Source organism: Geotrypetes seraphini, chromosome 2, assembly GCF_902459505.1.
Source record: "Geotrypetes seraphini chromosome 2, aGeoSer1.1, whole genome shotgun sequence".
Taxonomy (NCBI): domain Eukaryota; kingdom Metazoa; phylum Chordata; class Amphibia; order Gymnophiona; family Dermophiidae; genus Geotrypetes; species Geotrypetes seraphini.
In genome coordinates this window covers 441,521,099-441,547,876 of record NC_047085.1, presented here as the reverse complement: position 1 = coordinate 441,547,876, position 26,778 = coordinate 441,521,099, and the positions used below count along the sequence as shown (strand labels likewise).

Below are 26,778 nucleotides of genomic sequence, written 5' to 3'. Positions count from 1 at the left end.
AAATTGGTAGATACATTCTATAAAGTGGTGTGCATCAGTTCTAGTGCATGAATCTCAAAAGGGGGCATGGCCAGGAGAAAAGCCTGGGTGAATTGTGGGTGATCTTAAAAGTTAAGCCAACAGTTATAGGTAGGGTTGCCAGATTTTCCTTTCGGACAATCCAGACCCCTAGCCACGCCCCCAGACCCACCTAGTTCTGCCCATCCCCACTCTAATCCTGCTCCCAAGCACACTCTAGCCCCACCCCCTTCTGCCTGCTCTTGTCAGACAGGAAGTCCACGCATACACGGACGCTACATGATGATGTCACATGCATGCATGACATCATCACACGATGGGTACGCATGCGCGGACTTCCTCCCTGCCCCACATAGCTTTTCAAAATCCGGACAAAGTACCGGATTTTGAAAAGCCGTCCGGACCTCCGGACATGTCCTCAAATGGAGGACATGTCCAGGGAAATCCGGATGTCTAGTAACCCTTATTCAGGGGTCTCAAAGTCCCACCTTGAGGGCCGCAATCCAGTCAGGTTTTCAGGATTTCCCCAATTAATATGCATGAGATTGTGCATGCACTGCTTTCAATGCATATTCATTGGGGAAATCCTGAAAACCCAACTGGATTGCGGCCCTCAAGGAGGGACTTTGAGATCCCTGCTCTAGTTATAGAATACGCCCGATCCATGCACAACTGAGGTGCAGGTATTTAGGTCTGGTTTTTCTTAGCCTAAACAAGTGTACTTAAATGTTAGTGATGCATACAGCTGCTAAACACAGTTCTATAAATGGCGTGTGCCTTTTTTATAATCTTGCTAAGTGTTGTGATCAGTGCTGATTTTTTTAGGTGCTATATATAGAATTTGAGAGTTAGTGAATAGAATATTTTTACATCCGCTTTGAACATCCGCTTTGCATCCACTTTACATCCGCTTTGAACATCCGCTTTGAACAAAGGATAATTCCGCCCACAATTCAAACGTTAATGAGTTCCATATTAGAGAATGACACGGTGACAAAATTCATCACCATTCCCATCACCGCGGATAACCGCGGGAAATAATCCCAAGTCATTTTCTAGTGTCTATTTCAACCTCGGTCCTTCTACACCAGCATTCTTCAAAGCAAAGCTTGTGGGTCAGTGGTTGTGCCCAATTATACTCTGATTCTTTCCTCTCTCCTTAAAGAATGACATGAAGATGGTTTCCCGCGGTTATCCGCGGGGACAGGAACGGTGATGAATTTTGTCACCGTATCATTCTCTATACCATATATCACTCTTACGAAAACAAATGCTTACTCGAATGTCTTCAGGGTCCAAGCTATGTTCACTCCATGTTGAGTTGATACTGCTGTTTAAGTAGGATCCAGATCGGCCAATATCTAACTCATCCTCATATGTCTCGGCGGCTATGTCATCTCTTGGATTATTGCTTGATTGTGAAAACTGCAAAGAAACAAAATCAGACTGTTGATAAGGATCATAACTCCCACCTAGAAAGAACTATAAGACAAAAGATTCTAAGATGTCATGATCAAGTCTAGGTTGAAAACAGCAAGGCAATTTTAAATAGTGAAACATTCTTGACTACAGCACTTTAAATGCTCTGATGTAATTATATGTGACTCTATTACAAGTTGCATGCAGCTGCAACAGCTCAATTTGTTAATAAAAATATAGAATATTATATCGAGATGAAAAAAAAAAAAATCTGTTGTTTTTTTTTCAAAAAGACCTCAAAGACAACTTAATCACCCTTTCTCTCCTCCCACTAAGGGCTCCTCCTAGTTTTATTAAGCTGCAGGAAAAAAATGGCCTTAACATGCCCTTACGAGTATATAGGTCTTTCCCACGTGCTAAGGCCATTTTTTGCGCAGCCGAAAAATGACTGATGTTCCATTTTCTGAACTAATGACCCTACCCTAGTCTTGCCGTTACCATGCAGCCATTAACAAAAATTAGTGCATGAGCACGTACCATCACCTATTTTGTAGGTAGTAAGGGCTCACACGCTAATCCTGTGCTAATCAGTTACCGTGCTGTAATGTGACTGTGCTGATTATCACAAAAAATGCCCAATGTCTGCTTCCAGACATGTCTGCTCTGCAGAAAAATAAAAATCATTTTTTTAGCACATGGTTTCTGTGTGCACATTCCAAAATTACTGCAAGATGCCTCAGTGCGTCCCATGGTAAAACTTTTTAAGCACTGGTAAGACTTTTTAAGCAGTGGTAAGCCAGCACTAACACTTACCGTATCTTAGTAAAAGGAGCCCTAAGTGATTATTTAATTGAGTAAGGGGCCTATTTACTATTTACATTAAGGGGGAAATTCTATACATAGCACTGAAAGTTAAATGCTGAAAAGATTGGTGCTAAGCCCAGTGGCGTAGCAAGTGGGAGGGGTACCCGGGGCGGTGGCACCCTTCCTCCCACTCCTTCTTGACACCTCCTGCTGCATGTGCACCCCCCTTCAGTTGCCCCATGCCTCTTTCATTTTCCTGGTGTGAACAGCATCACAAACTTGCTGCCCGTGTCATGTCGGCTTTTCATCTGATGTCACTTCCTAGGCGTGGGACCCAGAAATGACGTCTGAGAGAGCCAACACCGATGCGGCAGCAAGTTTGTGATACTGCTCACGTCGGGAAAATTAAAGAGGTATGGGGGAAGGGAAGGGAAAGGATGCATGCACATGGCGAGGGGGGGAGTGGTGGAGAGGAGGCCTGGTGCTGGCAACCCCCATCAAGACAGCACCGGGGGCGGGATCCCCCACCCCCCTTACTACGCCATTGGCTACACCCCTATTGAATAAAGAGCACTTGACCTTTATAAAATACTGGCATAGCACACAGGTCGTGCCTAACTTTGTGCGCCAGACTTATGTCTGATAGAACAGGTGTAAATCCAGTGCCCAAACCTGGCACTATTCCATAACTTTTGAGAACTATGATCTGCCAAAGTCCCTCCCATGGCCACGTCTCTTTTTGGTTGCACACTGGAAAAGCTAAATGCCAAATTATGGAATAGTATGCAGGGGAGATCCAATTAGAACTAATTAAATGGCTAACTGGTGCCAATTTCCTCATTAAGTTGCACATGGATCTAATTCCAGTGCCCAAAGCTCTGTGACCTAGATAGACTCTGAAGTCAGTGTTATGCTTATTTGAGGAAATTCTATAAGCTTGGTTCTAGAGGCACATGATACTTAGGTGCCTGAAAGGCACCACTGATTGACAGGGTACCTATATGCATTAGGTGCTAGTCTATAAGGTAACACCTAAGTGTCATAGTGCCTGACTTCAGGGGGACATATACATGACTGAAGAATAAGTGGGCCACAGGCATGTCTCCCAATTACATGCATAGTAGAATATTACAAATTGCATGCATTGCTTGGCACACTTAGACATGCCAGCTTATGCCTGTCTTTGACATGTTAAAAAAGGGTGTGCCTGAACATGGGTGCATCAACGCAAACATAACCTGGCTTTCTTTAACAGAATCTTGGTGCCAAGATGTCATTATAGACTACTAATGTAGTAATTTCTGTGGACATTCCTGGCAGATGAGGGAAGGCAGCCATGCCACTCATGCAAAGCGATGGTCATTACTGAATGTTAATGGTTCCACTGCTAACATGGAATGCAGCAAATTATACCCCTCAAAGTTATTGGCCTCATATCTGGTGTTATATGTAAAGAGATCAGCTGCCAGGATGATGTATGTATTTAAAGATGAAGATGATATGGATGTTGGGATAAAAGGAACAATGGCAGGAATGTAGGAGAGATATATCTCTTCCAAGTGTAAGGTATGATTATTCTATCTCCCAAAAATTTTGGGGGCAAGTGAGTGCAGTGGCATAGTAAGAGGGTGGGGGCAGACTACACTGGTCATCGACTTGGTAGAGGCGCTGACACATCTCCACCCTCCCATGCTATGCTCGCGTCTTCCTTTCTTCGTTCCATGTACCTCTTTAAAGCTTTGGTAATCCAAAATGAGAAAAAGCCTACTCTACACGAGAGGGGTCACAACATGTAAACTGGAAGGAAAAGACTTGCTCTCAATTCTGGGAACCATCTTAAACCTGCGGGCTTTCAAAGTTTGCACTACTTTATTAATATTGGTTAGATACACCAGGAATCTAACCAGGAGATTTAATAAATAGCTGGGGATGGCTTTCAGTTTATGGGAACTTGGCAGAAAGTCAAAAGTTCACCAGAGCATATCAGGCATAAAGCACCCAAGAGTGCATGCAAGGTTACCCATAAACATCATTTAAAGCCATTCACTAGCTTAAAAAAACCAATTAATGTATTAAAAATTATAATAAATATAAATTCAAATGTGCAAAGATTGAAGATAATAATAATAAAATGCCCAAAGTTTCAGGTACAAAGTCACATCATTTCTGAATTTCAAAAAGCACACTAAGTGCAAAATCACTAATTGATGAGCCTTGAGAAAGCAAGAAATCACATTTGTCCAATAAATTTAAACTGCCATCTGCAAGGGCTTATCTGAGAAGCCACCAACATCCATCTAGTAAGAGGGTCTGTTGTCCAGGAGTGCCAACTGATTGCCCTACAGAGCCCCATTTCATTTCCTTCTTCAAGGGCAAACTCAGGGACGTCTCCCACTGAAAACTAAATCAAGCACTGCTCCTCTCCAGCTTTGCCAGGGCGAGCATCTACTCTGGCCTGCTGCTCGCACTGGCCTGGCTTCCTCTGAAATCACTTCCAGTTGTGGGACCAGGAAGTGATATCAGAGGGAAAGCCTATGCCGATGCGAACAGCAAGCTAGAGAAGCTGACAAAGATTTAAAGAGGTATGGATGTGGGATGTCAGGGGCTCAGAGGGAGTGGGGGGGGGGTAAAGGTTGGAGAGGAGGGCATGGGGGGTGCCACTGCCCCAGGCACCTACCTCCTTTATTTATTTATTCATTTTTCTACACCATTCTCCTAGGAGAGCTCAGACCGGTTTATATGAATTTATTTAGGTACTCAAGCATTTTTCTCTGTCTGTCCTGGCAGGCTCACAATCTATCTAATGTACCTGGGGCAATGGGGGGATTAAGTGACTTGCCCAGTGTCACAAGGAGCAGTGTGGGCTTGAACCCACAACCCCAGGGTGCTGAGGCTATAGCTTTAACCACTGTGCCACACTCCCCCCCCCCCCTACCCTTGGTACTCCACTGGGTGAGTAGTGTTGTGAAGCAGAACAATTTTACCATTAATTCTAGCAGATGTACTGCTCTTGCATTGTATCAGAACACTTTATACTGTAGTAACCAACAGAACTCCACATCACAGCTCTAAAGTTCACAAACATGTTTTTCCTTATTCTTAGGAATTGCCTCATTCTGGCCTGGTTTTCCCCTTTTTGGGCCCCTTGGTGCCTATTAGTGACCATGGGTGATACATATCTGTGTTCAGAGATCCTTGACACTGTTTGGGCCTCTGCCCCTCTTTCACTCCTTCAGGAATCTTGCATAAGATCTTTGCTATCAGGCAGGAAATCATCTTCTGTAGCACAGCAACTATTCAAAATCATTTTTTAGAGGTCACCTTCTGCTCTTGTTCTACAAAATATGTTTCTCTTACTGTCTCTGCTATCTTACTGCTGCTGCTCACACTCCTACCCTTACGTTTCTCTATAGACCCCAAATTCTTTAAGGACTCACTATTCATTCCTCTGAACTGCACCACTGTAGTCACTCCTATTTGGGGGAAGGGAGTAGTTGCCAATGTGCCAATGTTCCCACTTCCTTTTGTATTGTTTTATACCCGTGGGCTCTCTGTCCTGTTGGACTTTTTTGGCTTTTACTTTGCCTATGTATTTATACCAGGGATCTTCAAAACGTTTCCACAGTTTTATTTTTTATAACACTATTTATTAAATCTCTCATAAGCAATTTACAACACCACCTGCAAGGCTTGCCTGACTGACTAGTCACATGCTTAAAGAATTTTCAAGTTACCATTCACTAACCTCGGATAGCGTTGCACATAACAACTATAGTGCACATCAATGTTATTTCATTTAGGGATCTTCAGATTGCCACTCGAGTCGTATAACTTCAAGGTGGTGGAGATCCTCATTAATCCCGTCTTAACTTTTACGTCTTATCATAACTATTTACTTTAAGGGCTCCTTTTATTAAGGTGCGCTAGCGTTTTTAGCGCACGCACAAAATTACCACGCGCTAAACCGCGCGGTACGCTTCTAGAATAACACCAGCTCAATGCTGGCATTAAGGTCTAGCGCGCGGGGCAATTTAGCGTGCGCTATTCCGCGTGTTAAGGCCCTATCGCACCTTAGTAAAAGGAGCCCTAAGTATGCAGCATAAGTATGCTGTCAGACAAACGGCTGGACTCAGAAGCGAAGAACCTTTGGTGTGGTGTTTTTATCTCCTAAGCGTGTTCAAGGACTTTGAAAGCCAGGTTTTAGAGAAAGGGAGAAAATGAAAATGTATCAGATTTTTGTCTGTTCAGATTGCCTACAACCTGGCCTCCACCACCAGAGGGCATCCGCTGAAAATCAGGGGAGGGAAGTTTCATGGCGACTCCAGGAAGTACTTCTTCACCGAAAGAGTAGTGGATCATTGGAACAGACTCCCACTCCAGGTGATAAAGGCCAGCAGCATGACGGATTTTAAGAGAAAATGGGATACTCACGTGGGATCTTTAAGGGAGTAAATTCAGGGGAGGGGATACTTGGAATGGGCAGACTTGGTGGGCTATAGCCCTTTTCTGCTGCTTTTTTCTATGTTTCTAACCTCTTAATTTCTTTTGGATCAGTCAAAGCACATAAGCTCAATTTGGGCTATGTCTCACTTTTCTTTTGATGTTTCTTGCTCACTTTTCTTTTGATGTTTCTTGCTCATAGCATTTACACCACAGCCTTTCAGACTAGTTTGTGAAGTTCTTTTCTCTAGCTTATGTTACTTGGGCTCACAAAGGAAGGGTTGGTTTTCTTTTTATTTTTTATGCATACTGGTAGGGTTCCCAGGCATCACCTGCTGAAGATGATATGTAAAACACAAAAGACCCCCCTCTCATCAATACTGGGCAAGTTTCTCAAATAATACATGTTTTATATGATGATGGAATATAAGGGTGGGTGGGATGGGAAAGGGGAAGGGATATGTTTTTATGTAATATATCAATGATTGTTTGTAAGTGAGGAAGTAAATGTTAATCTGAATGAATATTTTTAACACTTAATGTAATTTTGAAAATGAATAAAGAATATTAAAAAAATAATAATAATATCATCATATAACATTTAAAGATTTTTAAATATTTAAATGTGCTCATAAGCTCTTCAGCAAGGCGCCATAGCAGCGGTACAATGTCGCTAGAAAGGTGCTTGAATTTTAATCATAACATATTGCATGGAGCAAGAATTCTTGCTTCTACTGGAATGGCAAATGTTATGGCTCTACTAAAGCTGTTTAATAGTATTGATGAGAGGGGGGTCTTTTGTGTTTTGTTCTGTTTTGAAAGTATTGCCCCCTCAAGTGGACTGTAATTTAAAATCCCCGGTCTGTTTGGATCGAAGATAATAGTGTGGCATGGCAACAAGGTTGTCAAACACCTAAGAGGGGACTCCTCCACCCTGCTCATACTTTGATGGAACATACTCACCTTGGCTCTTTCATGACTTGAAATATCTTGTATGACTGCCTAATGAAATATTTGGGGGCCCTTATATCTACATAGTACTTGTTCTAAGCATGGCCAGTGTGTCTTTTTACTTCCTGTGGAGCAGTCCTCAGTTCTAAGAGACTTCATATTTTGGAAAGGAATACTTTGTTTGATCACCTGTTAAAAGTTAAATTTGAGTGATATATTTAGTATTTATTTATGTTGCATACTTAAAGTAAATAGTTATGATAAGACTTAAAAGTTAAGACGGGATTAATGAATATCTCCACCACCTTGAAGTTATACTACTCGGGTGGCAATCTGAAAATCCTTAAATGAAATAACATTGATGTGCACTTTAGTTGTTATGTGCAACGCTATCTGAGGTTAGTGAATGGTAACTTGAAAATTCTTTAAGCATTAGATAATATAAAGAAGATGGCTCAGATGACTAGTCATATGACATTCTATTGCACACCCTCTTACCACTTCTCCTGCTCCAACCAGTTCCCATGAAAATATGAAAATGCGGAAACTTTTTGAAGAACCCTCATATATTTAGCTTTATAAAACCAAATATATAAATAAATAAGAATCGTAAGCAAACAGACATTGATTGATAAGAAATCATGGAGTGAAGTCAGATCAAGATTTCAGGAAGATCTTGTTGACAGGAGAAGATAAATGCCACAAAAATATGCTGCAATAATACTGGCAATAATAGGGAATCTTTCCCTGTATCTTTCTGTTTACTTCCAACTCCCTCTTCTTTCTCTTATGAGAATCACTCTGTGGCTATACTGAGCTAATTTATTAAAAAAAAAACAAACTGCAATGGATTAAATTATAATGTGGATACCTTAGGTATTAGAAGTAAACCTATTGTGACTGTCACAGTCAAGTGAGTATGGACAAAAAATAACATGAGCATCCAGTCTGGCTGAAGTCTTGATGCAAGGATGAACCTGAAAAGAGAAAAAAAATATTGCTTTTTTTGTGATTGTATTTTTGACATGAATAAAAATCAGAAAATTATTGATAGTTCAATATGAAAACTTTTGAATTAAATCATACGTGTAACTGTAATTCCAACTCAACTCAAAAATATTGACCATGTAGATATTTTTATCATTCATTCATTTTGGATACTACAAGGGTTTGGGATACATTGAACACATTTGAAGCTCATTGACTAAGGCTTTTCTCCTTTTCTATGTCAATATAAAAAGGGTTTAGGTTTTCTTGTTTCATATCAGCTAGGTTTTTTTTGATGTATGAAACTCAAGAAAATACCCTGTAAAGAAGGTGGCCAAATATCATCTGGATACAGAAATGGTAATCAATTCCAAAAGCCAAACCAACAAAAACTGAGGAGTTTTAAAACTGAGCAAATATGTTTGAAACAGAGTAGCAGATTCTGTACATCTATAGGGACTGGTTGGTTGAATAAGTAAAATATTGTACTATTCATTTATATTTCTTATACCACTTATATTTGAAATGGTTTCTAGATATTTCTCCCTATCTGTCCTGGCAGGCTCACAATCTAACTATGGTACCTGGGGCAACGGAGGGTTAAGTGACATGCCCACGATTGTGGAGTGGCACAGGGATTGAACCCACAACCTCAGGGTGCTGAGGCAGGGGTGCTAACACTAGCTCCCTATAAGCTGCCATTAGCTTGAGCTTGTAGAACTGCATAGTCCTTGGTATTAGAGAAAAGACACGTTGCAGATCTTCAGTTTAAGGGAGACAATCTGAATACCTCCCTAACCACCAGAAGAGTTGCAGTGTAGAGCAGATAAACATTCAGTATTGTGCACTGACACTAGATTTGGGAATTCAATAAAATCACTTATGCAGAATTAAAGTGTAAGTCATTGGCCTTTACTAAGAAGGGCATCGGAGACCAGCTGTAATATACAGCAATGTATAATCTTTGTATTGGACCTAGGAGAAAAATAATGCCTGCATTATTATAGTGGAATGTTCTGCTTCACACAATTGAAAAAAAAAAATATTTATGAGCAATTCTGCTCTCTAAAAAAGCAAGATCAGTATGATTTGGCTATTTTATAAATATGGCTGTTGTATGTATTAAAATTTGAGGGATTTTTTATTTGGCATAGTAAATTATGGCAGACAAAGACTACTATGGACAATCCAGTCTGTCTAGTAACTGTCATTCTGTACAAATCACTTCACTTATGCTTTGATATTGGGGGGGGGGGGGGGGGGGGCGTTCAAGCAGGTTACCACTCCCATTTGTTAACAGAAGTGCAACATTCATTCCACTGCTATTCTTTTGACCGATTTATTCAATTTTCATTACTGTTCTCCCAAGAGAGCTCAGAACAGTTTACATGAATTGATTCAGGCACTCAAACATTTTTTGCTGTCTGTCCTAGTGGGCTCATAATCTATCTAATGTCCCTTAAGCCATGGGAGGATTAAATGACTTGCCCAGGGTTACAAGGAGCAGTGTGGGTTTGAACCCACAATCTCAGAGTGCTGAGGCTATAGTTTCTCAGAGGCTATAGTCTCTTATTACCTTTAAAGATCCAGTGTTCAAATCTTACTTTTTCTTGAAATTCCTCCACTGTTTTTGCCTTTCCCGCCTTTTCTAAGAAGGCATTCCAATTATCCACTATCCTTTTCATGAGAAAATATTTTCCGGGATTATTGTTCAATGTACCTCCTTGTAGCTTCAAAACACATCCTCTAGTTCTACAAGGTCCCTTCTTTTGGGGGGAAAAAAATCATTTGTTCATTAATATCTAGCAAGTATTTAAAGGTCTGTATCATATCCTCTCTGTCCATTCAATCATCCACGGTATACGTATTTAGGACCTCTAGTCTTTTGATGCAGATCTCTAATATTTTGACTGCTTTCTTATGAACTGACTTCAGTTTCTTTAAATCCTTATTGAGATACAACCTCCGAAAGTAAACATAATACTAAAAGCAGGTCCTCTCAAATGACCTTCAAAGGAGAATTATCCCACCTTCCTTTATGGTGATTATGCTTCTCTGTTAATAGTTGAGCATCCATTCACTGTAGATTTGGACACTGCTTTGTCATATTATTTAACCACCTTAATACCCTTAGATACTATCACCCCAAGGTCTCTCTTCTAATCCATGCACAAGAGCCTTCTGCCTCCTATCACATATAGTTCTTTTGGATTTCTGCATTCCAGTGCATCACTCCGCACTTCTTTTTTTTTTTTTCTATCTTTATTCATAGCACAAAGTGCAACATATTATCAATCAATTCACTCAATAGACAGCACTCAATTCCTTCAAATGATACAATAAATACATAACCCCCTCCCCCTCCCCACCTACCCTTCCTAAAAGTGTAAAAACATTTAATATAATGCAAATGATCAAGATAAACAACCTTGCAATCAAATAATTAATTAATTACATACCCCCTCCCACCCACCCATCCTGGATGTGCAGAATCAAAGGGCTAAATCCAATAATCAATCTTTACAAAATTTTGTCAATGGGTCCCAAACATCCTTAAATTTCTTATAATGTCCCAATTGTATTGCTCTCATATGTTCAAATTTATAAGTTTGGCACAAGGATTCCCACCAAAAACTATAGTTTAATCTATCCCAATTTTTCTAGTTTTTCAGAATAAGATGTATAGCGACTCCCATCATGATGAAAATAATTTGTTGTTATGGGAAGTTATTGGGCTCTTGGTCCTCATTAACGTGCCAAACAGCAATGCCACTGGAGCTTCCAGTATTCTATTGATTTGACTCCAAATGGATTGCCAAAATTTAAGTATCAAGGGACAAAAGAAAAGCAGATGATCCAGTGTCCCTATATTGAGACGACAATGCCAGCATCTATTTGACTTAGAACTATCTACATTTTGTAATCTAACAGGGGTCCAAAAACTTCTATGTAACAAAAAAAACCAAGTTTGTCTCATAGATGCTGACGCTGTACATCTCATCCTCCAAGTCCAAATTCGAGGATACTGAGATGCAGAAATCTGCTGCTTTATCTCAATGCTCCAAATAACCAGATATTAATTTATACCACTGGGCACTTCTTATCTTTAATGCTTATTGGGCAAACATTCAACCAGCCTTGCACTTTTTGTAGGCTTCTTATGTCATTTATTTTCTCAAGGATATGAACTCTGTTGCAAATGTTCATGGCACCTGCAAAACGGCATACTATCTTTCATGAGATTTTACTAATTTGCATAGGAGGATCGGGATCGGATCGCTACAGGCGTTAGTGAATGGGGTTGGAGGGAAATTTGGTTGCAAAGGGCTCGCAGACCGATCGGTACACGATCGGTTTGCTTAGTGAATCTAGCCCTAAGGCCCTCTTTTACTAAGGTGCACTAATCGATTAGCGCATGCTAATCGATTTAGCATGTATTAGCATGCATGTTAGTCTATGGACGCGTTAGCTAATTCGATTAGTGCACCTTAATCAAACAGGGAGTAAGATGCCCATAGGAATATTATGGGTATCAGAGTTTAGCATATGCTAAATGAGTTATCATCCCTTGATGGATTCCCCCCCTCTCCATCCTACTCCCATCCTGCTTAGTGCATGATAATGTGAACATACTAGCTGGTTATACACTTCTACACTCTTTCTCTGCTCATGGCATGACCCCTCCAAAACATATTAAAAAAAAAAAAAAAAATCGCTACCACTTCATTTATTAACTGCAAACAGGCAAAATATTGCAAAACACATCCACATGGTTTGCAAGTGCCCTATTTTTGCTATGCTAAGTGCATGTTAGGACTTAACACCCTTTAAAAAGGGCTCAAAAGTGTTCCATCTAGGGATGTGAATTCATTTGAAATGGCATAGAAAATGTTGACAGTTCCCATGTGTTTCACATTGTTGTCAAAGAAAAAGGAACAGAATCCCCCCCCCTCCAATTGCATATTTGATCATATGCAATCAAAAGGGAGCAAGCACTCTTACTGACATGGCTCCGTGATGACATAATGAAAATGACATGGGAAATGGCAAGAAAAATAAAATGTTCTGGCTGCACTCACCCCTTTTACTTTCTAGTAGATAACCCCTTGGTCACTCATAGGGAAGGAATGTTCAATAGATCTAGTAATCTACTGCTTTATAAAAGATTTTTGTTAAAGAACAACACAAGTTTAAATTTAACCTGTGCTTTTGCAAACTGTTATATGGTTCTTACATCAAAAAGGAACAAATTATTATTTCTATAGTGCTACAAGACGCATGCAGTACTGCACATTGTACATGTAAGAGACGGTCCCCACCCAGAAGAGCTTACAATATAATTATGACAGACAAACAGGACAAAAGAGGAGTCATAACAAGTGCTCATGCAGCGAATTAGCGAGGGACTGGTGAGGTGGAATCACATAAAACAAAGGGGAGTCTGAACTTAGTGCTCAAGAAGGGAATTGGAGGGGGCTGGAGAGGTGGTAGGGAACCAGAGGGGATGACAGACAGATATGTTAGTAGGGTTAGGATTCAAACACAGCTCAAATAAGTGGGTTTTCAGTCTGGATTTGAATACCGCCAGAGATGGAGCCTGATGTAACGAGCCAGGCAGGTTGTTCCAGGCATGTGGCGCAGCAAAATAGAAGGGACGGAGACAGGAGTAGAGGAGAAGGGTACCAACAGGAGGGACTTGTCCGCTGAATGGAGTTCTCGGGGGGAGGGGGGGAGATATAGGGAGTAATAAGAGAGTAGAGATACTGAGGAGCTGCCCAGCGAGTACACTTAAATGTCAGTAAGAGGAGTTTGAATCAAACCATGGAAATTTGGCTTATGGCTGAATTTTGAGCCAGATGCATAGCATGCAAAATGACCTTGGTAAACCATAACATAGCCTGTTATAATAATCTATATAGGGTATTACAATAGCATAAGGGGTCCTTTTACCAAACAGTGGTTAAAAAAAAAATTAGCGGTAAGGCCATTTTTACCATTGGGGTAAAATAGCTGAAATTCCTATTTTGCCATTGTGTGTAGCCATTAAAACTGATTAGTGCTTGATCCCATACCGCCATCCATTATCAAAGCAGAAAGGACCCATATGCTATGCACATGCTAATTGGTTAGTGTGGAGCAATCTAGCTGTGCTAACCAATTAGTGCAGAATATACTAACTCTCTGCCCTGAGACATGACCCCTAAGCCAAATATAAAATTTTATTTAGCACAGGGGTAGTGCGTACACATGTGAGCATTCCCCCCTCCCCCCCCCAGTATTCAGCTTACAGCAGTCAGCATATTTTAAAATGCTGACAGTTGCTGGCTACTTTATCCTCTAATTTTAAATGTTGGTGGCATTGAATATTTGGGCACTTGCAGAACCACTGGTCTGGTACTTACCTGAGTGCTGGCTAAATATTGTCTGCAACCTGGGTAAGAGGTCAGTGGATCCCAGTTCTGATTTTCCCTTTGCCCAATCCCCCTTCCAAGGCCCCTTCCGAATCCAAGCCTTGCTCTACCAGTCTCCAACATAACCCTCCAGAAGTGATAACTGTTGGTCTAATGGGCCAGGGCAGGAGCTGTCCCCTTCTGCTCCTACTTTGTCTGGCTCTAGGTTCAAAGATGTCAGCAGTGATAGTCTTGGGGTAATATCTCAAGGGAGTTGGCTTACTATAAAAGAACAAAATGGAAGAATGACATCTAACAATAGTACTGTGAGACTTCCACTAGGGGATGCTGCTGACATTTTTGAACCCAGAATCAGATGGGTAAGAATGGAAGTGGGGGGGAAGCCACTTTTCCACTGGCCCATCAAAAATCACCTCCAAATAATTAAATCCAGGGGGTGATGAGGGGCCAAAGGGTGGGGGGAGGGTTGGATTGGTGACAGATAGAGCAGGACTTGGATTTAGGGGGGGAGGGGTGGCTCTTGGAAAGTGGATCAAATATAGGAAGATTGGAACTATGGAGCTTGAAAGAGAGATTGAGCAGGGGAGATAGCAATTGGGAGGCCTGGAAGGGGGGGTAGGCTAGAACGAGATCAGAACTGGGGAGATTTAGAAGGGGGATTAGGTGGGAGATTATTTAGAACTAATGGGAGGGGCTTGGAAGAGGAATAAAGGAAGGCTTGGAAGGGGCAATGGGCAGGGAGAGATCTTAACCAGGATTGTCAGGCTGTCATATCCAGTTCCTGGCAGATATTCAGTGAGCACATGGATAAACTTGTCCAGGTATAGCTATGTGAGTACCAGCACTGAATATGGCTGCTGCCTATATAACTGCTGGTTTTTCCTTAACTCCAACCTGGACTGCCATGACACTAATCTCTCCTACTCACATAAATCATGCTGAATATTGATCCCTCTGTATAAGAACTGCCATATGTAGGGTTACCAGCTATCCTCTTTAAAAAAAAAAAGGGGGACACCTGGCCCCACCCCATTTTGCCTCAGCCCTGCCCCACTCCACCCCATCTTCACCCCCTCACCAACCTTGTGCCTCATTTCCCAATTTCGGGGCTGTGTCTGGAGGTCCTCTATGCATGTATGAACGTCAATGTGATGATATCATGTATGTTCATGTGATGTCATCATGTCAATGTTCATGCATGCGTCAAGGCCCTCCAGATACGGCACCGAGCTTGGGGCCCTTCCAAAATCTGGACAGACTGTCAGGTTTTGGAAAATACCTCTGGGCACCGACACAGTCCTGGGATGGAAGGGGCATGGCCTAAGACTCCGATTGGCCCAGAGTCTTAGGCCATGCTGCTTTTATCCAAGAATGCACTGGGAAGGTGATGACCTATCATTTTGAAGAGACAGGCCTGCCAGCCAGAGGCAGTGGGCATCCCTCCAGCTGGTCTTCCTTTGTCAAAGGTAATGGGGTTCGGGTGGTCTTAGGGGTACAGGGTGGGTATCTGGATGTTTGGGGGCATCAGGGAGTTGTCTGGATGTTTGAAGGGTGTCGGGGGGATTTTGAGCTTTGGAGGGTATCACCGGTTGGGGTGTGTCAGGGGTTCTGGGTAGATTCAGGGGCTCCATAGGTGTGGCGGCAGGAAGGAGTGGGCATCCCTCCTGCCAGGCAACTTTAGGGGTGGTTTGAGGGCTCTGGGGTGTGGCAGCAGGAGGGAGTGGGCATCCCTCTTACCGGGCAACTTCGGGAGGTTTGAAGGTTCAAAGGGTGGTACACATCTGCTAAAATTAGTGCACACATGTATGCTAATTAATATCATAAACAATGTGGGATCTAACAGGCGCAAGTAAATAGCAAAGCATGTTCTTCTTCATGCACTATTTATCATATGTATGCTAAAGCTATAATTTAACAATAGTCTTGGACTAGGTGTTAATATTTTAGCGTGCCTATTGGGCAAACACATTCCATTTCCAATCAAAACATAGATCTAATCTTCAATTTCTATAACAAGAGAAAGCACTCTGTCAATTAAAGAGAATTTTCTCAATATTGAAGGCTGGCTATGTGCCATTTCAACATTTAGTCCCTCCATTGTGTCACTGCAGCACCCAGCTGAGTCTATCAGAGAGATGCATGGTTCCACTATATAAGTCTCTAATATACTTGGTAGGGGGTTATGGAGCAACCAGCTACTGCACATTGCAAAGATAGTTCAAATTATTGGGAAAAATACTTTTTATTAGCAAACCACTTTCTCTGCTTGGAGATCCAGAATGCTATATTTGTATACTAGAAACCTGTAGAGAAGCATTTTCTCTTCATTGACTTTTGTGCTGCTCAAGTTAAAGTTTCTTAAGAATATTTTGGAAAAAATTATAATAATGTAGTCTCTCCATAATTTTTTGTATACCATTTAATAGCTGAGGTAGGAGGGCCTTAATCCATTCATAATTTATGGTGGAATATTAACAGAATAAAACTAGCTTTTTTCTGTTTGATACAGGAATAATATACTGAATATCTAGGTTTTTTCTTTTTTCTTTTTACAATGGCCATACTCCCTCCCCCCCTTTTATGAAGTCGCATTAGCATTTTTTTTTTTTTTTTATCACAAGCCGCAATGTAAAAGGAACCTTTTATAACTTTTTGGAAGTTTTTGTACAAATTTCAGAAACCAATTCTAAGGATTGTGCAATGTTTTACTTCTAAGCTACTTTTAAACTAGTTTCACTTACTCCTCAATATTTTCCTGAATGGTAAGGAGAAGCAACGATTGTTACGTTTTGCACAGATTATATATCCCTAACTTCATGCAGAAACCCTTAAGGATATTATATCACCCTAGATTCAAAATTGCTGCCACTGAGGCAATGTCTCCAAATGGGTTAGTTTTGCTCATGCCAGGCAAAGGAAGGAAGAGTTCTTGCCTCAATATGTAACAACCAGACAGAAAGGCAAGCGAGATGTCAGTGGGACTGTTTATTAATATAACTCTCAATATCAAAATCACAAAACTGAAGACTAAGGTCCCAACTAGGATCCCAGTTTCGCATCCTTAGATGCCTTCTTCAGGGGACATATTCAAAAGCTCGAAAACTCGGGGGGGGGAGGGGGCGCTAGTGAGCGCGATCTATGGTGGAAGCTTAGCAACACAGCTCCTGCAGAATCACTCTGTGTATCGATCCCCCTGCATGATTTAAGTCTCCAAATTCGGCACACGCGGTGATAAATTGCGTCTCAAGCGCGATGGCTTCTACTAAGCCCGGAAAAAGAAGAAACACGGACCCTGTATCGCCGCAAAAAACGTCATCATCCAAAACGGAGGAGGCCTCAACCCAGACCATCCTGGATGAAATCAGAGCCATGCGGTCGGAGGTTAAGGCCGACAACGATGAAATAAAAGAGGAGATTGCCACCTTTAAAAAGGAACTTGCAAAGCTCCAGCTCCAGGTACAGGCTACAGACACTAGGCTGTCTGTAGCTGAAAATAATGTAAAAGAGCTGTTCAGATACACAAAACGTGTAGAGCAATTAGAAACGCTGATTGAGGATTATAGTAACCGCTCCAGGAGGAATAATTTTAGAATACTCGGGATCCCAGAATCCCGTGAGGGGCGCAATATGACTGAATTTCTACAAACCAATTTGCCCAAACTGCTTGATCTTAAATTTGATCTCCCATTCGAAATTGATAGGGCACACCGGGTCCCCTCTAACTCGCTACCTAATAGAGCAGGGCAATATCCCAGACCGACGGTAGTGCGCCTCTTGAGATATACACAAGTTATGGAGATCATGCAGCAAGCATGTGCTAAGGCGCCGATCAAATTTGAGGGTAACACACTCTTATTTGTACCAGACCTAGCAAAGCAAACAGCCAAACTAAGAAAGCAGCTTTTGGAATACCGCCCTAAGCTGAAACAACTGGGAGCGAGATTTGGCATGATGTACCCGGCTCGCCTGAGGGTTACATATAACAATCACACGAAAGACTTTACCAATCCTACAGAATTGGCTGAATACTTGGAAACTCTGAGCCCGAGTACAATTGATTGTACCTGACTTTTTCACTAATGGCTTAATCTCTGTCTTCATTAATACATGCTAACAGCTTTTTCCAACTATACAGGAAAATTACAGCATATCAAACAGTTGGTCTTTTGTTATAATACTGTGCCTTTATATTGCAGGGGTTCAACATATTGAAGGATATTTGATTCTGCTGGGCAGTGCTGCTTTGGAGTTCCACCTGGCTCACTGACCCGTGGTAAATTGTCCAGTTTCTCACTTTACATGACTTTTCTTTTTTGTTTCCTTCTTTTTTATTTTGACTGCTTGGCTATTCTATATAATATCATTGCTAGTACAGTGGTGCCTCACACAACGGACGCCTCGCACAGTGCACGCTGCGCACAACGAACTTTATGTCTTGATTCGTACAACGAACTTCGTTTCACACAACGAAGTCGCCCGAGCTGCATCCTTCCGCGCAGGCACTGCGCTTAACTGCGCTCTCTCCGCCTGGCTCCCTCTTGCCCCCCCGACTCCCCGACACGATCGGGGCAAAAAGGAGCCCAAGCCCTCTTTGCCCCGCCGATTCCCCAACTCCCCGACAATATCGGGCCAGGAGGGAGCCCAAGTCCTCCTGGCCACGGCGACCCCCTAACCCCACCCTGCACTACATTACGGGCAGGAGGGATCCCAGGCCCTCCTGCCCTCGACGCAAACCCCCCCTCCCCCCAACGACCGCCCCCCCCAAGAACCTCCGACCGCCCCCCCAGCCGACCCGCGACCCCCCTGGCCGACCCCCACGACACCCCCAACCCCCTTCCCCGTACCTTTCTGTAGTTGGCCGGACAGACGGGAGCCAAACCCGCCTGTCCGGCAGGCAGCCAACGACGGAATGAGGCCGGATTGGCCCATCCGTCCCAAAGCTCCGCCTACTGGTGGGGCCTAAGGCGCCTGGGCCAATCAGAATAGGCCCGGGAGCCTTAGGTCCCTCCTGGGGGCGGGGCCTGAGGCACATGGACCCAACCCGACCATGTGCCTCAGGCCCTGCCCCCAGGAGGGACCTAAGGCTCCCGGGCCTATTCTGATTGGCCCAGGCGCCTTAGGCCCCACCAGTAGGCGGAGCTTTGGGACGGATGGGCCAATCTGGCCTCATTCCGTCGTTGGCTGCCTGCCGGACAGGCGGGTTTGGCTCCCGTCTGTCCGGCCAACTACAGAAAGGTACGGGGAAGGGGGTTGGGGGTGTCGTGGGGGTCGGCCAGGGGGTTCGCGGGTCGGCTGGGGGGGGCGGTCGGAGGTTCTTGGGGGGGGCGGTCATTGGGGGGAGGGGGGTTTGCGTCGAGGGCAGGAGGGCCTGGGATCCCTCCTGCCCGTAATGTAGTGCAGGGTGGGGTTAGGGGGTCGCCGTGGCCAGGAGGACTTGGGCTCCCTCCTGGCCCGATATTGTCGGGGAGTTGGGGAATCGGCGGGGCAAGAGGGCTTGGGCTCCCTTTTGCCCCGATCGTGTCGGGGAGTCGGGGGGGCAAGAGGGCTTGAGCTCCCTTTTGCCCCGATCGTGTCGGGGAGTCGGGGGGGCAAGAGGGCTTGAGCTCCCTCTTGCCCCGATCGTGTCGGGGGTGCCAGGGACCACACGGAGTCACCCACCGTACCACCCGATTCGGGTAAGCGCAGGTATCGGTGGGTGGCTTATTTGCGGGGGGGTGCCTTATTTTACATTTTTTTCTAAAAAGGGGGGGCTGTCTTATTTGATGGCCCTGCCTTATCATCGGGGAAACACGGTAGAAAAAAAAATAAAAATGAACAGTTAAGTCCCAGTTTTTGCCGCTGAGACTCTGCCCTCTCTCACTGTAAAATTAGACTCTACTTAGTCTGTCTTTAAATTTAAAAAATGTGTTGTTTTAAAAAACAATTATGTTTTTAGATGTATCTAAATAAAAATAATAACCAAAAATTTATCTTTTTTTATGTCATCTTAGCATATTTTATGCTACAGAACGAATTATTTTTTTTTACATGTATTGTTATGGGAAAACGCGTTTCACATAACGAACTTTTCGCATAACAAACTTGCTCCTGGAACGAATTAAGTTCGTTGTGTGAGGCACCACTGTACATGGTTTGTATGCTTATGGTATACATGTGTGATATTACAGACTTACCTGATCCTATATATCTCTATAATATATGCCTATTACATGTGCTACTCTAAATGTAAAAGGATTAAATAATCCCATCAAATCCAGGAAAATTCTAAACTACATTTCCTCTCTGTCCGCAGATGTAATATTTCTCCAAGAAACACATTTAGACGCTGTTTCCTCTTCCAAACTATCTCTCCCCTGGGCACATCCGCCTTTATTCTCACCTGCCATTGACAAAAAGAATGGTGTTCTTACTTTTATTAGAAATGTAAATCACATAAAACTTCTCTCTCATACTACTGAGAACCAGGGAAGATGGGGGTCCACAAAAATATGTATTAACGCCCACAATTTATATCTATTAAACTTATATGGTCCAAATACAGAAGACTGCTCTTTTTTCACTGCTTTAGCTGATCAGCTTAATGGCTATCAGGATACCCCCTTCGTGCTAGGAGGAGACTTTAACCTGATTATTGATCCCTCAAAGGATAGAAAATCCGTATATAAACACAAAAAATCAAAAACATGGTTATGTCTTCAAGATATCATTGCCCAATTTCGCCTATCTGATCCATGGCGCATAACTCACTTAGAAGACAGAGACTATACATTTTTCTCTGCACCTCATTCTTCGTATACTAGGATTGACTATTTCTTGATAGACCCTTCTTTAGTCAAATCAGTTATTCACTCTGAAATCAAATCAATCAGTGTGCCTGATCATGCGGCTGTCCTACTGTCACTGGACACCCTACCTGCTACTTCTCCACAAAGCACATGGAGATTAAATTCCTCCCTTCTACAGGATCAGAATTTCCGCACCCATGTAACAACTGCAATACAGGAATATTTTGCTTTCAACTCACCCCAAGACAGTAACTGGATATCAGTGTGGGATGCGTTTAAAGCGTACATAAGGGGAACCATTATTTCTTATAATGCTCACTTAAAGAAAGTTAACAAACAGGAATTAGACACTTATGAATCTAAACTTAAACACTTAGAGACACTACATCAAACGAATCCTACTGACATGCAAACTTTGAAGAAACTTCAACATCTTAGATTCCAATATAACACTTGTCTTAGTAAAACAGCTGCATCACAAGTATATATGACCTCTGCTAAATACTATTCTGATAGCAATAAATGTGGCCAACATCTTGCTTCCTATCTAAAAGGGAAGAGGAATAAGACTACAATTTCTGCCATTCTTACTGATACTGACACTTTAGTTACTGGGCCAGATGAGATCCTAACACAATTTCATAGCTTTTACTCAACCTTGTACACGTCCGAAATTCAACCAGACAGTACATCTATCCCTTTTCTTGAGGGCCTCACTCACAATATATTGCATGAAACAGATAATATTGGGTTAGATGCTGATTTTACTATAGAGGAAATCGATGAAGCTATGAATCTTATGTCCACTAAGAAAGCACCTGGTCCAGATGGCCTACCAACTGAATTTTATCAAGTGTTTCGAAAATGGCTCTCTCCCTACCTATTGGAGTTTTTCCGATATTTGCAAAACACTGGAGATATTAGGGGCTCTTTCACTGAGGCCACTACTATTGTATTGGCCAAACCAAATAAAGATCCGCTTAAAGTAAACAACTACAGGCCTTTATCCCTGATTAACTCAGATGCTAAAATATATGCTAAAATCTTGGCCAATCGGCTGCAACTGATCTTACCTAAATTGATTAATCCGGATCAAACTGGCTTTATGGCCAACCGATTATCTAGTGATAACACAAGAACTTTTGCTCATGTAATTTCACTTGCCAAACTTATTGATTATCCTGTAGTTGCAGTCGGATTGGATGCAGAAAAAGCATTCGATCGGGTGGAATGGCCATATTTGTTTACTGTCCTATCTTGGTTTGGAATGTCCCCTATATTTATAAATATGGTAAAAGTACTGTACACATCACCGACTAACAAAATTTATGCTAAACAATATTTTTCCTTGCCCTTTAAACCTAGTAGAGGCACACGTCAGGGGTGTCCTCTATCTCCCTTACTCTTTAACTTAGCATTGGAACCCCTCCTGATTGCAATTCGTACGTCACCCCACATCCAGGGATTCTCATATGCTGGTGTGGACATCAAACTCTCAGCGTACGCAGACGACGTCTTGCTGTACCTCACTCTTGATTCCATTTCTCCATTGCTCCAAATACTATCAACATACTCTATTCACTCTGGATACAAATTGAACCTTTCTAAATCGGAGGTGATGCCTTTGAACTGTCCGGAAGTCTGCCAATCCATTAAAGAGCTTGGACTTTTATGGTCGCCCAATAAATTGAAGTACCTTGGACTTTACTTTGCACCGGATTTAGATGAGACCTCGGAACATAATACGGATCATGTTCTTGATTCAGTTTGACAGTTAACGTCATCTTGGTCCCCACTGAAATTATCCTGGTGGGGCAGACTGGATACAGTCAAAATGATGATCTCTCCTGTCATCAATTATACCCTCAGTATGTTACCGGTATTGATGAAACCTTCATTCTATGCCAAATTGGACAAAATTCTCACTACTTTCCTCTGGAATAACAAACCACCACGTATAAGCCTACAAAAGTTGAGGAATGACAAAGAATCAGGTGGTGTGAACTTTCCTAATTTTAAAAACTACCACATCGCCTTCTTGCTTCGACAAGGTTCTAGATGGCTCCATACCACTGATGATAGCTCTACGCCTCGCTGGCTACTGCTGGAACGCTCTCTATCTACAACCATACCTTTAGAGGATCTACCTTTCATTGGACAGTCAGAGCTCTTGCAAATGCAACCAATTCTTGCATCCACATGTACAGCTATTCGACACGTGGATGCTATGCTCTCACCAAAATGGAGTGAAACTACGCAAATACCTATCTGGGGAAATAATAAAATTCACATTCAAAATGCACCGACCTATAATTCTGTATGGAAAACTAAAGGAATACACCGATTGTGTCATCTCTACTCAAATTCTACCTGGACCCCTTTTCAGAGGTTGGCGGAGAATTGCAACTTGCCAAAATCACATTTCTTCAAATGGATACAACTAAAATCTGCCATTACGGCACACCTGAAGCAACAACCTGTTACAGATGAACTCCCTAACATTTTGATATTGTGCGATCAGATCTCTCATGCCAGACACGAATCATCGCAATGGTATAAAATTATGAGAAAACATGACACTTTCTCACTCACTACTCTTTATTCTCTCTGGAGTACAGACACAGGACTTGAACTTGACGTCAGAGACTGGAACGACATTTGGAAAATGTCCCACTCAGCACTTGCCTCATCTGCTATTACTCAATCTCTTTTTTTCCTTATACATAAGGCATTTTGGACCCCAATAAAACTTGCCAAGATTGCACACCAAGACAGCTCAATGGATGGTAAATGCTGGTCTTGTCGCTCTTCACCTGGAACTTTAGATCATATGATCTTTCAATGTGACATCATAAGACATTATTGGTCTCAAATTTGGCGTACTATCAGTGCCGTACTACACATTTCGGAACCCATCACACTGGCAATAGTGATGTATGGCCATCATGGACTTCAGACTTCTCTTGTTGAACCGCAAGCCAAATTGCTCAAAGCTTTATTGTCCATTGCTATTAAACAGATATTATCAAACTGGAAGTCTTCATCTACCTTATCCTATGCAGCGTGGTGGAAATCAAGCATGTCTCACAGCTAAGTTTGAATTAGTGGCAGCTGAAAGGAAGGGATCTTTGCATAAAACAAACACTATCTGGCAACCGTTCCTGGACTATTGTATTGATTGAGATGGATTTAATTCAAATTAAAGTATGCTTACGAATTGATGATGCACCATGCACATAATAGCCAAGCAGTCCCCTTATTTCTTATTTTTATTATTTTTCTCCTTCATTTTCTTCTTTAGTTACATGTTATATTGCTATTACTATTATTAGGTTGCGCATTGCAATGTTTCATTTCAGAATACTTACTATGTATTAGTCTATACGGTTGCTTTGCCATTTTTGGATGATTGATCTTGTTGTTCACAGTTTATTCTACTTTTGTGAAATTTCAATAAAACTATTTGAACTTAAAAAAAAAGCTCGAAAACTCTGTTGCTCTTCTCCGCACATCTTCCAGGAGGAAGTGACATAAGAGAGAGCTCCAAAATCAATGCAGGCAGCACGGGCACGTAGCAAGTGAGGCAGGAGAGGGGCACCAACGCCTAAGGCACCAGTCACCCTCGCTACACCATTGGCTATTACCATGTGTTAATAGTTTGATGATGCAGCATATGGCAGAATGTTCTCTGCAGGTGAATTTTAGAACATACCATTTCTCTATGCAAAACCTAATGCTTTGCTGTGTTTAACAAAACCCGTGCGATAAAAATGATTCACACACACCAGACTTGTAAAAGGAACTTTCATCTAATCACTTTAGCTTGTAGCTGCATAGGTCAAAGTCAAACAAATAATCTCCTTTCTCTATTTATGATTTTGTGTTAATTTATTCATTATGTGTAAAATTATTCATTGAATTATTTATGGTCCAACTTGGCTACTGGTATGTAGTTAAATACAGCATCCAGGTAGGCATAAAAAATAAATATAAATAAACAGAATAATCTAAGGTGATTAGCAAGGTTTAAGTCAGTGCAGTTCATACAATTTGGTGTACCACATAACAATAATACTTTAACATAAATCAAAATAATGTAATCCATTACCATCATGAGGCTTATGATTGGTAATGGAAGAACACTGCTATATAGTTTTTCAGACAAGAATAAATAAAAGACAGAAAAAATAAAGATCACAAGTATAGTATGTCAGATGTAACTCTGGGAAAGACCAAACAGGAAAAGGACCTGGGTGTACTGATAGATAGGACCCTGAAACCGTTGGCGCAATGTGCAGCAGCAGCGAAGAAAGCAAATAGAATGCTAGGCATGATAAAGAAGGGAATTGCTTGTTTCTCTTGTTGACTCATAATAAAAATGATTTTCAAAAAAAAAAGAAGGGAATTACGAGTAGATCAGAGAAAGTTATAATACCGCTCTACAGAGCCATGGTCAGACCGCACCTGGAATACTGCGCCAGCATTGGTCTCCATACCTAAAGAAGGATATAAAACTGCTAGGGAGGGTGCAGAGACGAGCGACGAAGCTAGTGAAAAGTATGGAGAATCTAGACTATAAGGAACGACTTAGGAGACTGGGGTTGTTCTCCCTTGAGAAGAGGAGACTGCGAGGGGAACTGATCGAGACTTTCAAAATACTGAAAGGATTCGACAAAATGGAGCAGGGAAAGCAGTTATTTACAATGTCCAGTGTGACACGGACAAGAGGACATAGACTGAAGCTGAGGGGGGACAGGTCCAGGATGAATATCAGGAAGTTCTATTTCACGCAGCGAGTGGTGGACACCTGGAATGCTCTCCCAGAGGAAGTAATTGCAGAATCCACCGTTCTAGGATTTAAGGGTAAACTAGATGCGCATCTCCTTAAGAGTGGCATAGAGTGATACGGGTAAGAGTAAATTAGATGCACATCTCCCTTGAGAAGCATACAGTGATATGGGGACTAAAACTATGCCAGGGTACACCTGGCGGGGCCTCTGCGTGTGCGGATCACCGGATTGATGGACCCAGGGTCTGATCCAGAGATGGCAATTCTTATCTTCTTAATTCTACAAACAATAAAACAATGGAAACAGAAAACGAAATACAATGTATAGTTAATATGGCAGGAAGAGATGGAGGAAGGGCAAATGTGGGAGAATATGGGTTTGCCGTTGGGCATCTGATCAACCAACATCATAGCACCTCAAAGAATGCCATAATAAAGAGGCAGGTTTTCAGGCAGGCCCTGAAATGAAGATATGAATTCTCAGACTTAAGTTCAGTAGGGAGGTAGTTCCAGAGGATAGGAGCAATAAAGAAAAAGGCAGAATGCGTTGTGGATTCTGATCTGGAGCAATGAACAGAAGGGACAGATAACTGATTACCAGCAACAGAACGTAATGGTGTGTCCGGGTATATGAGAGACAATGAATGATTGAATGACTCCATGGGTCAGGGTCAGGATATTGTGGTGAGAAACTGGAAGCCAGTGATGTTGCTTTAAAAGAGGAGTGACATGATTGAAACAGCATGAGAAAGCATTAATGTATGAGGTGTTTTGAATTGATTAAAGTTTCTTGAGAAGCAAAGAATAAAAAATTTACAGTAATTGATCTTTGAGGAAACGAGAGAATAAAGAAAAGTGCCAAGGATCTTATTGTCAATAAATTGGTGGAAAGAACAAACGGTGCATAGAGAGAATAAATAAGAATGGACTACAGAGGAAAACTTAAGGCTAACAGGTAGGCTGGTGTCAAGAATGACATCCAGATAAGTATTAGTATATTTCCTCCTCTTCTATCTATAGCTTTATTTTATTTTTTTGAAAAATCCTTTAACTTAAATTTTTTAAAAGGACTGATACTTTGTGGTCACTTCTCTCATTGCAGTTGTAAACTGAGGAAGTACTTTTTCTTTCTCTCTCTCTCCTCTAACTCTTCTCAGTCCTCTCTGTGGTGTAT

General features: G+C 42.0%; 1 protein-coding gene across 1 annotated transcript in view; it reads right to left on the bottom strand.

Annotated features, from left to right (window-relative positions):
• The window catches only part of GPR158 (G protein-coupled receptor 158), a 461,568-nt gene that overhangs the window by 4,752 nt on the left and 430,038 nt on the right, over positions 1-26,778 (bottom strand). Inside the window, 2 exon segments of the mRNA XM_033932889.1 lie at positions 1,297-1,443; positions 8,504-8,609. Of these exon segments, the coding sequence (XP_033788780.1) occupies positions 1,297-1,443; positions 8,504-8,609 (253 nt within the window).